At 38.7% G+C, this 14,299-nt stretch overlaps 2 protein-coding genes across 2 annotated transcripts in view; one reads left to right on the top strand and one right to left on the bottom strand.

Annotated features, from left to right (window-relative positions):
• LOC124268004 (rapamycin-insensitive companion of mTOR-like) overlaps nt 1–3,889 on the bottom strand; it is a 42,913-nt gene extending 39,024 nt beyond the window's left edge. Inside the window, 3 exon segments of the mRNA XM_046703003.1 lie at nt 401–560; nt 3,692–3,742; nt 3,834–3,889. Of these exon segments, the coding sequence (XP_046558959.1) occupies nt 401–560; nt 3,692–3,742; nt 3,834–3,888 (266 nt within the window). The 5' untranslated portion in view covers nt 3,889.
• A 601-nt stretch (nt 3,890–4,490) lies between these two features.
• LOC124268005 (diisopropyl-fluorophosphatase-like) lies at nt 4,491–13,349 on the top strand. The gene is made up of 6 exons (XM_046703004.1): nt 4,491–4,508; nt 5,202–5,435; nt 5,756–5,896; nt 10,548–10,679; nt 11,182–11,398; nt 12,287–13,349. The coding sequence occupies exons 1-6, from the start codon at nt 4,491–4,493 to the stop codon at nt 12,556–12,558; spliced, it is 1,014 nt and encodes a 337-aa protein (XP_046558960.1). The 3' UTR covers nt 12,559–13,349.
• Nucleotides 13,350–14,299: the final 950 nt, after the last annotated feature.

Raw genomic sequence — 14,299 nt, forward strand, 5'->3', positions numbered from 1 at the left:
CTAACGGGATAGGGTGGTCAGGCTCGCTGACTGGGTAGACACATGCCATCGTATTCCAATTTGCGTAGATCGATGTTAATACTGTCGATCCCTGGATTGTCTGGTTTACAGACCACTGTCGATCCCTGGATTGTCTGGTTTACAGACCACCGCAATGTTGCTGGAATATTGCTGAGTGCCGCGTAAAACTAAACTCACTTACTCACTCATGATGTGTCAGGCTGTTGTTGGAGGAAACACAGAAATTTCTGGTCTTTCATGTTACAACTCTGGTAAGACTGGTGCTGGCAAACCTAGACTATTACTGGGGAGCACTAGCAATCAAACCCAGTCATAGATTTATTGTCTATCCCAGAGTTGCAACTCTGCACAGCAAAATGGATCCTTATAATCAACTTACCAAATAAGAATATCTCTGCTTTTGAGGCCCAGGCCTTTTCCTTTCCCATACTTGTGTATGAGTTTGACAAAACAGTTCAAGTAGCCCAGCTTCTTCCCTTTGCTGACATTGTTTTGCTGAACAATGTGACGAAGTATTTCTTTTACGTTATCCGACACATCTGGAAGACGTAGCAGCACAGATTACAGAATAAATACATAATAGATCTACATTTTAATATTTGCAAGTTAATAATACGTGCCTTCAATATGGCTATCACCCTTGCCTTACCAATGTGATGCAAAGATACAAAAAAATGTCCTTCGTATCCTGTAATTTTGCACTGGATAAAATGTGGATATGAAACATCACTCTGAACGCTATTCAGTTGCTCAACATATGTCAGCACACTTTAAGGGATGAAACCAGACATATCCCATTCACAATGTGTGACTTAAATTCTATTATGATTATGAATAACACAAAAGATTCTACACAACACTTACATCATTTCATATGTATTTCAGTCAGTGTGTATATGTTTAAAAACAAATAATTTCTAAGTGTTCTTTTGCCATGTTTACGTAAACAAATGGTTATGTTATTATTCAACCATGTCAACACTGATTGTTCAGGCAGTACACATACCAACACTCCAATGTACTTACAATATGAACAGATCTAATAAATCCCAAATACATTACCATTGTTCAGTGTTTGAAATTATACATAGAAGTTGTTCAAGATCATGCATGGAAGTTGTTCTTGCCATATCGATAATAAAAAGAAACTTTACAGTGCCACTACCAGGCCAAAGCAGGCATATTCTGATTGCTTTTAATTTCTTACACTGAAATCATCTCATAGCTATCAGCAGACACATGATGCATGCATAACCTTAACTTATTGTGATATATTCTGGGCAGAAACAAACGAAGAGGAAAGCATGGATTAATGTAGGTGACCTCAATACGTCAATATCTTGACCTAGTCTTAAAAATATAATTTTAACAAAATGGAGAAGCAACAATATCATCTAGGTTATTGCACTTAATACTAATGAATAAATGTGCATTTTAAATTGGTTGTATTTTAAGTTTAGTTGTATTTCACAGATCACAGGTTGCCAGTCACTGGAATCACCAGTTCAGCCTCAATTATTGACGAACTACTGTCATATAGCTGCAGAATTTATTGCAGAACATACTGAATGTACAGTTGAAGAACAACTTTCCATGTAAAGTTCACTTTACCAACAGAAACTAAACTGAAGGCAATTAATGAGGCACCATTTTTTCCTGTCCAGTACCCAGATGCTAGTAAAATGCACCCAGTAAACCAGTCATGTGAATCATGATTAGGGAAGTAGGAACCTTTTTGAAGTATCCAAACCAAAGGTCATCTTGAAAGGGAAAAACATTGTCTTGCTGCTTATTTTTTGCTATATCTCATACCACAAAACTGAGTGCAGGAATGAAACTTTTTTTAAAATAACTTTTTAGATAAAACTCAATCACAGCATGTGTGTGAACAACATCATAAACATATTGTTTTCCAATGTATGTGTTTTTTCTCCAAAACAAAATACTGAAAACATGACAATGCAATGATATTTTCCTGTGACAGAGGTCAGTAATAATATCAAGACAATGCTTTCATTCATTCTTTACTTCCACAATGTTAGGACCAGGAATGAGACCCAATTGATGCAATTTTGAGAAATGTGTCAATTCAACTAGCCTAAGATTTGGGGCCAAAAGTTATTACGATTTCCATACATTAAACTAAAGCTGTGTTTTGTGTGTGATAAGGTACCAAGTTTTCTGCTGATTCAATCAACACACATTACCTAAGTTGTAACTAATGCAAGTAGCTTGGTGTAACCATACAGAGGGGGCGTGGTGGGCGAGCTGGCTAAGGCGCCCGGCTAGTGATCCAGAGAGCTTGAGGTGACAGGATCAAGCCCACCTGTGACCGGGTGGAGTCAACTTTGTGTGCAGACTCTTTCACTGTTGTCACAACCCCTAGTGTACAGGACACAACCCTGTGCACTTTAAAGAACCCACGAATCTGTTGGTATATGACCAGATGGTGGCCACATGAATACGTGCAAACACCTAGTTGCAGGTACAGCAGCGTGTTGTAAACTTGGACAAAGTACTGTGACTATGTGTCCCAGTCCATCCAGCTGTGAATGGGTACCTCGTTACCTCGGTGCACCTAGTGGTTGCAAGAGTTGTATGATCCCGAGAGAGTTGAGATTGATAATAGGACGTGACGTTAAGATTGACATCCAGTGATCGAGGGGAAAAACAAAGAGCCTTTGAGCAGCTGAGCTGGATATCTGCACTACACAAATGTTAGTATGTATGTATATGGATGCAATACTTATGATTGGATAAAAAATATAACTGGTGGTTTGTTAAGTCATAATAAGTATTACCATGACCTGACAAAATGATCATTTGTTTTCAGCATCTGAAAATAGCTTTGATCGTATTTGGACTAACTTGATTTGTTGCAATCACCATAATATTAAGTAACTGCTGTCAAACTGTGTGTGGATGTTTCCATAAGTCTACCATGAACATGATGAAGTAAGCGAGGTACATTGCTGCTGATGAAGTAATTGCTAATTTTGTTTCATTATACCATTACCACTTTTCAGATGTGTTTGAAATTATCAATAACAATTCATCAACACAGGACTTCACTGTGTCATGTGTACAGCAATATGTAACAACTGTTGTTATCATAGTCATGCTATGGCAAGAAAGATCTCAGCAAGTTAAATGATTTTTGCTCATTAGAATAATTGAATATTAACCCAAGATTTCTCACTGATGGAGGTTATCTCTTGGGGCTGAAGAAGAGTGATAAGGCTTGAACCAACTGTCTGACATATCATAATAATCATGATTTTCTCTTGGTTTTTTTCAAACAAACTGAAGGATGCACATAAACGTAACAGTTATGTGGACCCTACTTCCACAGAGACTACATTTTTGTGTCAACCGTAAATGACAAATGCAGTCTCAAGAGATAGACACCAAACCATAGTGCATTGTTATTCATATTTACGTATTCCGATATGGTTAGAATTGCGATGAGCTGTTATGATGTCATATCTTATCTACTTCAGCCAATATTACGGTTATACACCACCCGTTTACTTGGGTTTTTTTTGTTTCAGACAATCCCATTGTTGCATTAGAAACAACACCTTTTGTACTGTGTTGAATATATCTACACTAAAAACATTGTCATGGTTATTCAGATGACATTTCGGGTAGGGAAGTCAAAACTGCCAACCTTTACTCCAATCCAACCTCACTGTTTCTTCACTGCCGCTCTCGTGCCGAGCTGAAAAATGAATGCATACATGTAAAACCACTCCTACAGTAAATGCGATGTTTAAAAAAACAAGTCAATATACTGAATAGTACACAATTACCTCGAAATCGGCCACTTCGAATATTACGGCCAGGGCGAACCATCGAGGCCGCCATATTGGTGGCTCCCAAAATGACGATTTTTTGGAAAGTCGCAAAATTGAAAGCCCTATTATGTTAACCTTTCACGTTGACAGCAATACATCCGATTTTTATATCGATGTTACAAGCAATGTTTATGTTATTTGGGTAAAAAATAGTATTTTTATGTCGTAAATGATGCCGACTCGTTAACGACAATCATGGCTGACTTGGGGAACATGGTCTTTCTAGCTGCTTTCACCTGTTTTTTGTTTCTGGCTCATGGGTTTGCAACTAAACATTCTTCTTGTTGTTTTTTTTTGTTTTTCTTAATGATATACTAGCATGTTTTAAATATATCCACTGATTTGTGTGTGTTGTTGTTACAATTTGATATCACTATAATTGTTTACTTTTGATGCAAACCTAACTTGGTTGAAGAGCCCGGATTTAAACCTGGAAAATGAATTCACTGAAAAGGTTCCGTAGATAGGCTGAATCATGGAGAAACCTAATTGCAAAGTTGAATCTGAAAGATGATAATTACATAATACACCTTTTCATTTTTAATAAATAATATATTGGTGAAAAAAGTTTGTAGCAGTATATGTTTTCTGCTGTGTAATTAGCAGTTGCATATGTCACATATTACCCAGGTAAATGTTCTAATGGTCTGGGGAGTGCAGGTGTAAATAGATTGAGCCTTAACATCTTTTGTTATGAATGTTCTGTTATGTTGTCAGAATTTCCACATAGCCATATATATTTGTGAGCCAACAGAAGACATAAATGGCAGACTTACTGTACAAACATATTGAAGCACCACTGAAGTGCTTGTTATTATTATTAGTGGTACATATTACCCGGACATATTACAGTTACTGCAATGTGCAATGCAGAGTTGCATGTCTTGGGCAAGCCACAAACCTATGATTTCTCAGCACCATACCTGTGCTTGTGTCAATGAAAGTGTTAGCATCTGAGACCTGTAGGGCTTGGACAGGTCCAAATTTTCTGCCCAGGTACCCCACCCCCTATTACCCTACCCTACCCGGATACCCGTTATGTTAATTCCTGGCATCAAATATGCAAGAAATGGCAATATATTCTTCAGCTCGGAGGCTAAAATGTCATGGTTTGCAATGTCTTAATCATGTATTATATTCAACATAGGTAACTCTAAATTATGTCTAAATCTTCTAAGACAATATAACCTTTTAATCATGAAAGAATAACATATTACAATGTTTAATCTGTTAGTCACATGATCTTAACAGGTCTGGGTATTGAGATGGGCTAACTCATTACCCACCCATCCCGGGTATCAGGGTTACCCGTCCCAGCCCTAGAGACCTGCATCACTTTGTGCTTTCCTTCCACAATGTTTCAGATTAGAAAACAATGCTAGAACTTCTGAAGCTGTTAATGTTGAGTACAATTTTACTCAAGTTCTTGATGGAATTCCTGGTGCTGAAGGACCGGTGTTCAACAATAGGTCGTACTTCTACATGGTTGCTCCAGAAGTTGAAAAGAATGGGAAATACGCAGGACAAGTATTAAAAGTTGACTTGGAAAAGAAACAGGTATTGTCATGGATAAGACCTTGTAGTCAAAATATTATTCTTTACTGGACATGCCAAATATACGAGCAGACAATGGTAAAACTACAGTATGATTTCCCCAACTTAACAAGCACTCGTTAGTTCATTACTTATTGGCTGAGGTGCAGATGTGCAGAATTGATTCTCTCACTTCAGATGCAAACTTACAGTGTGGGAAGTGTGCATGATATAGCATGTATATAAATATATATCATATATTAATCACTTGAATACAATTTAAGAAACAACTGCATGAATTTGTTCTCACCAGTAGTGGCAGAGCCTCTCTTTAACTATTTCAGACAAGTGTGTTTCTTGAGCCGTCTGTCAATGGCTATGGCGGAATCCCAGCTGGTATGCAGTTTGGTAAAGATGGAACTTTTCGAGTTTCTGATATGAGACTTGGAATTCTCAAAGTCACACCTGATGGTAACATGACACAGGTAAATATGTAGAACATAAATGAGAACATGATGATACTTATAATCTAGTTTGAGGATTCATGGAATCCTATTTATGTTGCTCAAGAATCTGATTGTTGTCTCTTGCAAAAATTTAAGTACTGGAGCCTCTGTAGCCTATGCTTCTTTGAGATGATTAATGTGGACCATGTGGTCATGTGAGACCAGATGATTGGATATCACCATCATGTTGCTACTTACCATGGTTACAGGTTGCTTTTATACAGCTAAAATATTGCGGATTGCGTCATTAGACAATGCCCTTCACACACACTCTTTAATTGTTATGTTGGTGGTCCAGTGGACTTTCCACTCACTCACTGACTGCCTCCGTGGTGTGGTTGTTAGAGTGTCCTCCTGGAGAGCGGAAGGTCGCAGGTTCGATCCCCAGCCGCGTCATACCGAAAGATGTTAAAATATGGTACTTGTTGGTCCCTGCCTGATGCTCGGCTTTAATTGGTACAACAAGGACTGGTCGGCTTGGAGTCAGTATAATGTGTCTGAGTGGGGTATTCATGTTTAAGTGGAGCATGGTATCTTCAGTGAGCTGGCACTATAAAAGCAGCCACACATACACATGCATGCACGTTGTCATATGAGCAAAATATTCTTAAGTACAATGTTAAACCCAATTTCACATCACATCACCTCTAACTGTTATGTGGGTTGTCCAGTGGACTTTCCACTCACTCACTCACTCACTCACTCACTCGTTCTCTCACTCACTTGTTCTCTCACTCACCATTTTACCTATATCATTTAATCTATAAATGTGGAGTAAATAGCACTGATCGATCCTGTTGCTGAAACTCTGTGTATTTCAGCTGAGTAAGAATGACAGCGAGGGACGTCCGATGCAGGGATGTAATGACTGCATATTTGACTACCAGGGGTCACTGTGGGTCACGGCGCCAGCAGGAGAGATAGCTCCAGCTCCATACACAAGGTCCTTCCAGGTGAGACGAGGGACTTTACAATTGGGATCAGGAGGTAACTTAGACTGATAGCAAATATTAACATGTGGAATTCACTATTATATTCTTTAGATGATTATGGATTTTTGGGATACCTTGATGTGACATTTTACTGTTTTAGGATCCCTTTGGCTCCGTGTACTGCATGCTTAGAAATGGGGATGTCATAAGAGTGGACACTGGGATTCGTTTCCCTAACGGTATAGCTGTGCTACACTCAGATGACGACAAACCCAGGAAACTGATTGTAGCCGAGACCCCAACAAAACTGCTGTGGGGATACGACATCATCGAGCCCTGGAAAGGTTGCCAACAAGACAGTATGGGGGAGACTCCCTGGTAAGAAAGTGTTACCCTGAAATGTTTCACATTTTCACTGTTTTCCTATGAAACAAAATATGTTATAAGAAGGAATTCTTTTTATATTGCTAAGTTAAATTGTGTTTACATAAAGTTATTAAAAACTTTAAATGTATCATTATAAGCATTTTCAGACATGTTCATTTCACTAAAAAAACTGATCATTTATGTTCCTTTTGCTTTACCAAATATAGCAGCATGGGTCATTTTTTTTTAGATGACTTTCATTTTTCAAACTTTACGAAAATGTTTTTCCTGCTCTGATATCCATCTCACATGGTAGGGTGGGATAGCCAGGAGGTTAGAGCGTCTGTTTGTCACACTGAAGACCTGGGTTCGATTCCCCACATGGGTACAATGTGTGAAGCCCATTTCTGGTGTCCCATGCTGTGATGTTGCTGGAATATTGCTAAAATTGTTGTATAAACCATACTCACTCACTCACTCCATCTCACATGAAAAACGTCTGAGTCTGTGGCATGAAACAGCATTAACTCACTCTGTGCTATTTATGTGGTGAGGCATGAGGGTGGAGCTGATGGGATGGACTTTGACTCCAGGATAACAATCTCCTGGTTGCGACTGGGGCAGTGGATACATAGAAGTGTTCTGTCGAGGAGGGTGGATTTGCCACAGAAACGCATCAAGTGTCCTTTCTCCAAAGTCAGCAATATTTCATGTATAGAGTGTATTATACCGGCACGTGTGTCATACCGTATATGTTACAGGGAATGTGTGAAACCAGGGATTTCATGTAATCCCTAAAAGAGTCAGTGATTTTGTGAAATCTCTGTGACCCCCAGGGATTTCAAGGGATCTCATGTAAGTACTGAAATATTGGCTCAGTGATTTCATATGAAACCCCTGGAGCCTTTATTGAAATAGAAAACACCAAATTTATGTTGCGAATACAGAGTATATGCTGATAATATTCATCTATTTGGACAAGATAGACTGTTATGACAGCGGCTATTACACTTCAGTCCCATTTTAAAACATTTACAACGTCTCGATTTACACTGGTTACGACCACAATATTACATTTCTGGAAACCCTGACCACCACAATTCGACTCGGAAATCACAGCAGTCCAGAGAGATACTTCTTCGTCCATTGTCACAACATTCGCAGAGAGTGAACAAACCTTTGAGGATACCGGATTTCACGCCTTTAACAATAACAACACCAATATATAAACCACTCCCAGGTAATGGCTCTGGATCAGTGTCCATTTAAGTTGCAAACGTTACTTTCACACATTCACTGATAACCTAACAGGAGTGTTAATGTAACACCATGAACATCAGCAATTTCATGAAATCCCTTAAAATTTTAGGGAATACACGAAATCTCTTGGGGTCACAGTGATTTCACAAAATCACTGGCTCTTTTAGGGATTTCGTGAAATTCTTGGTTTCACACATTCCCTGTAACATATATGCGTCTTTGCTCATAGTACTGATTTTACAAAAAGTAGTTTTCATTTAATTTATTTTGGACTTTCCGAACGATTACATAAATCCACTTGTTATGGTGTTTCCACGTATTGGTCTATTTTCATTAGTACAGATCTGTATAAGTGTCGTTGAGTGCAAGTTTTAACACTGCTCTTTAACAATCTCCGCATATCAGTTGTGGTCCCAGTTTAAAAACGACAACAATGGCGGAAAACCCGGAAGCAGTTGTAGTAGAGCCGCAATTTTCGAAAATTGTAGATGGCTTGTTTTCGGCAGAAGGTCCAGTGTTTGACAAAAACGGGAACTTTTCATGGTAGCTCCATGTTTTTACGCATGATACCTATGGTTATCTTATGTTGGGTTGGACTAAATTGATATTTTTAGACGTGTTAGTCCAAATATGGTTAACAGAATATAATTAACATGTTTCATGTAACGTCCAATTTCATTTAGGCATAAAATTATTGTCAAATATACATGTGTCTCTCATTTGAGTATGTCCAATTTCATTTGGATGTAACTTCAAAACTAGAGACCAGTCTGACCATGATAGTATCTGCATAATATAGGCTGACATATAATGAAGCTTTTCATTTCACTTAAACCTGGATTGTGGCAGCTCAAAACTATTCATGTTTCTCATGATCTTTTATAAATCAACAATCCATGAAAGTAAACTTATGTGACCTCATTGGCCATCTGCCACTAACAGGATTTCACTAACTTGTTTGAGTGGCATTTTAGAATTTAATACGAACATTATAGAACAATTTTTATGGATAACAACTTCTTTATTTCGATAGTGCGACTTGAGCATCGAATCGTCGCAGTCACGAAATAAAGAAGTCGTTATCCATAAAAAATGTTCTATATTGTAGGATTTCACTAACTAACCGGATTTTTGATGGCCACTTTGATCAGTTAGCATTGATGCTGATGTTGTGAGCACTGATCTTGGCCGTCAGTGCACCATGACATGCAAATCTGATCCAGTCATTTGCTGAGGACCTTTAGTAACCCTGAGGTAATCAGTGTTAATACATATGATACATTATCCTGAGTAATACTACAGATACTAACAACAACAACAATAATAATAATAGAATGTATGATGTACAATTTATGTGTTCGAACTCTGTTATCAAGAAAGTGAAAGTGTTAGAACCTGCACTGAATTGTCACTCCCACTGTGATTAACAAGCTGTTCCATAATATTCTTATTTTCCTTAATACTCCAACTTCTAAATACCTCTTAGAAATAAGATACATGTTTGTTTGTGAGTAATTGTGGTTACTGCACCTGCACCAGATCCAAACTTGAAAACATGTAAACCAGTGAGGCAGACAATCATCTTTAATTATCCAGTGTATTATATTTGAAGGCCATTTGCTTATGTACCCCAACCCAATCACTACCATAGCTATGTACTTGACCCTTCATGATTTAAACAACTCAAGCTGCCTTGTGTATTACACAGCAGAGAATTTTGTGGATGGCTTTATTTAGGATTGAGATTTTGACCAAATATGGGTACAATATTCTGGATAAGATGGATGGAATTTGGGACTGTCCTTTGCTAAAAAAGAGTGCATTTGAATTGATACAGAGAATCTAAATAGCAACTATCCAGAGGGCAAATTAGTGAACTCCATGATCTCTATGTATATATTCAAAACTAAGTGGATTCATTGTTATGGTATGATGTGGGTTCCATGATGTGATAGCAAGGAAACAGAATTCAATGGAAGCTGATGGAAGCAGAGCAACTCTTAGATGTTTAGGGTTTGAAAGAAGTCAAATACTCAGACATCTGAAACTAATGATGTGCTATGTGGACGCAGGTGTGTCGCCAGGACAGCGAGGGACGTCCGATGCAGGGATGTAATGACTGCATATTTGACTACCAGGGGTCACTGTGGGTCACAGCACCAGCAGAAGAGATAGCTCCAGCTCCATTCACAAAGTCAAAGGAGGTTTGTGTGTTGTCAAGGAACGGCTTGGGATTTATCCAGACCTTCCAATAGGCTGATATGTGGCCTTGTGTATGCAGTACATGTCAAAATAATACAAAATAATTAGATTTACATTTTTTCCAATTCTTGTTGATCTGCAAACTATTTGTGGTTTTGTTGACCTGTGAAGATCTGGGTTAGAATGGATCTTCAGTAACCCGTGCTTGTCGTAAGACTCGACTAATGGGATCGGGTGGTCAGGCTGGCGGACTTGGTTGACACATGTCATCGTATCCCAATTGCGTAGATCGATGCTCATGCTGTTGATCACTGGATTGTCCGGTCCACACTCGATTATTTACAGACCGCCCCCATATAGCTGGAATATTGCTGAGTGCGGCGTAAAACTAAACTCAGTGACTTTCTCAATGTTTTGTTCTTCAACAGTACTTGTTGCAACAGTGTTTACTAATAAGTTACCTCCCCTGTATTGCTGTATTGTTGATCTCTTCCACCATTACAGGAGCCATTTGGATCAGTGTACTGCATGCTGACAAGTGGTCAAGTTGTCCGAGTGGACACTGGTATTCGTTTTCCCAACGGCATTGCAGTTCTACATACAGATGACGGGCGTCCCAAGAAGCTGATCGTGGCAGAGACCCCCACTAAGTTGCTGTGGAGTTATGACATTGTGGAGCCAGGCAAAGTTGCCAATAAAACTATCTGGGGACGACTATCAGGTAATAGATAGTGCTGTATGTTTGGAGCTTATACATGATCAAATCTGGACCAAACAATCCAGTGACAGCAATTATGATCCTTGTCGTCAGAGTATGACACACTGTCAACCTGATGAAGATAATCTAGCTATCTGAAGCTAATCCAGACATTTGTCCATTTTTACAAAAGTTACAGATCCTGACTTAATGTATTGCTTAAATGATTCTAATTTTTGTGAATATACATCGATAACACCATATTATGTCCACAACAGAAGATTTCATTTGAACAAACTTCCTTCTATGTGAGACTCAAAAGTCAATAATCAAACAGGGTAGTTGGGTAGCCTTGTGGTCAAAGTGTTCGCTCGTCACGCTAAAGACCCAGGTTCGATTCCCCACACGGGTACAATGTGTGAAGCCCATTTCTGGTGTCCCCCACCGTGATATTGCTGGAATATTGCTAAATGCGGTGTAAAACCATACTCACTCACTCACTCATTAATGAAATCTCAGCTGGTAAATCACAGTGTTAGTAGACACAAAATCTTGCATCCAATTTGCGTAAAAGGTTGGATGAAAGTAAACTGCACTGTGAATCCTGTAGGATGCAAAGATAACATTTCAATTGTGAAATTTGTTGTGAGATTTGTGATGTCCAGTAAATGTCCGTGTTTCATTTCAAACATTTCTGTGAGTAGTGTAAGGCTTCACGAGTATTTTATTTTCAATAGGATCAAGTGTATATGAACAACCCCTTCATAATTACCCAGAGTCCTTAGGACTTACAAATAGCAAGTCCCAGGTAAACCCTGGAATATTGGAAATTTAACAAGGTCAGAATATTGCTATGCTTACCCAGCTAGTAAGAACATTATGTACAACATTTGATGGGCTGCTTTATGTCAGGTGACCACGAGGGAGGCGCAGACGGACTGGACTTCGATGCAGACAACAATCTCCTGGCGGCTCACAGGGGCGGTGGATTTATTGAAGTATTCAGCTCGCAGGGAGGCCAGCCACAGAAGAGAATCAAATGCCCGTTTATGAGAACCAGCAACCTTCATTTCAAACCAAAGTCCAACACAGTGTACGTCACAGAGCATGACAATCATGGTCTATGGGAATTCAAGTGGGAAAACCAGGGGAAACCCCAAAAATGTGAGATGTTGTTTGACTAGACAGTCAAATAGACAGGAGCTCCTAGGTTGTTGTCCATAGGTGACCAAAATAGGCCAGTAGTGTGGACATCGACTAGGATGACATCTTTCTATTGTTAACCCAAATATCACATCTATAGTGTTTAGTGGAGATGGTGCCTTATATTCATATCTTATATCCATTGCATAGCAAATACAATTGAAACCAACTGTTGTTTTTTCAGCATTAAGGGGTTTGTATTTTAATGACGCTGAACCAACTGTGATCATATAAAGAGTTTTAGAGAGTAAAATAGCTGCACCATGCCATATCACGCTTACCTCTGATAGGGAATGAAATTTTTTTAATGTGATATTTCACAATAACATGCTTAGAGAACAATGGAGAAAAACACAGTTAATTTCAGATAGTCGAATTGTTGACTTTTTCCTTATGCATGAAGAGAGTACTGTAGGTTATGTACTTCTAATAATTCACTATATGCCAAATGACATGATCAAATTGTTTTGGAGTATGGGAGTGAGACTAATTTTAGGAGGTTTCTAGCAACATTATACAGCTGTGAATATCCTGACAGTAGACTGATCATGCCATCCTTTACTTCAGCATTCCCTGACTGCAAGAAGTTGGTGCTTTCAGATATTTGATTTTCCTGCCATATGGGAACATGGTTTCTTGGATGTACAACTATGGTTGTTAAATTAAATATGTTTTATATTTATATTTCATATAATGCTTACACACTTGATCTCGTCTTAACAATGTAAAATGACATCTTTTATATCAGAATATATAGGCAACACAAAACAGACCTCTTCTTTGTGTTTTGTGTTATTACATGATCTGAAAAATCACGGCATGTTTGAACAATCTGTTTGATGTGCAAGTTTCACTTTCACTTTGACTGATTTGGTTTGTTGATGTAATCTACAAAGAATGTTAGATCTATGTAAGAACATCAAGGAAAAGCTGGCAGCTCAAAATTCAGATTGTACCAGAGGTATCATACACTAATGCAAAAAGTCACGTGGTACGTTGCCAGCACCGACAACCTGTTTAAGATGGCTGTTTGGACAGAGATCTTTTATCCTGTCTACCCCAAAATACCCATGAGCCACTTTCCAGGATTGTGTTTCTTACTTTGTGCCCCAGTCCAGGTATATGACGATGACCTGTGATTTATTGAGTCTGTGTTACAGCAATGTTGTCTGCCCTCAGAGTATGAAGACAATTAATAAACTAACTCACCAAATGTAACTGACCGGGTTTCTTCTTATGACAAGCTCAGGTTTGCAGGGGCTTTGTACTGTCTCTCGTACAACATTTGCCTCTTCTATAAATGAGGCAGACCAGTGATAGAGCAACCAATCTATACCATTGGGTGTGATGACCATCTTAGGGCATCTTCCACAAAGTGGTCTTAGGACTAAGATGACCGGCACCCCCATACTTCAACATAAAGCTATGGCAGTTGTAGCACCGCAATGAGTCCTAGTACCGACTGTTTCCAGGCAGTCCTCTTTTGATGGTAGCACACGGTATTGAGGATAACATTCTGCCCTGTAATCCCTGTGGGGATCCAGATATCCAGTTAAGATGCAATCTGACCTAATCATTAAACAAACACACCAGACTTGCCACATTTTAACAAGAAATGTATTCTATTATACACAGAATATGGCAAACATCCATCCAGAATATGTTATGTTGTCACACAGCTGTTGCAGCTATTCACAGTAGGATCTGATGATATTAACAAGA

This window comes from Haliotis rubra, unplaced genomic scaffold (genome assembly GCF_003918875.1).
Source record: "Haliotis rubra isolate DU_JTF1 unplaced genomic scaffold, ASM391887v1 Scf1354, whole genome shotgun sequence".
Taxonomy (NCBI): domain Eukaryota; kingdom Metazoa; phylum Mollusca; class Gastropoda; order Lepetellida; family Haliotidae; genus Haliotis; species Haliotis rubra.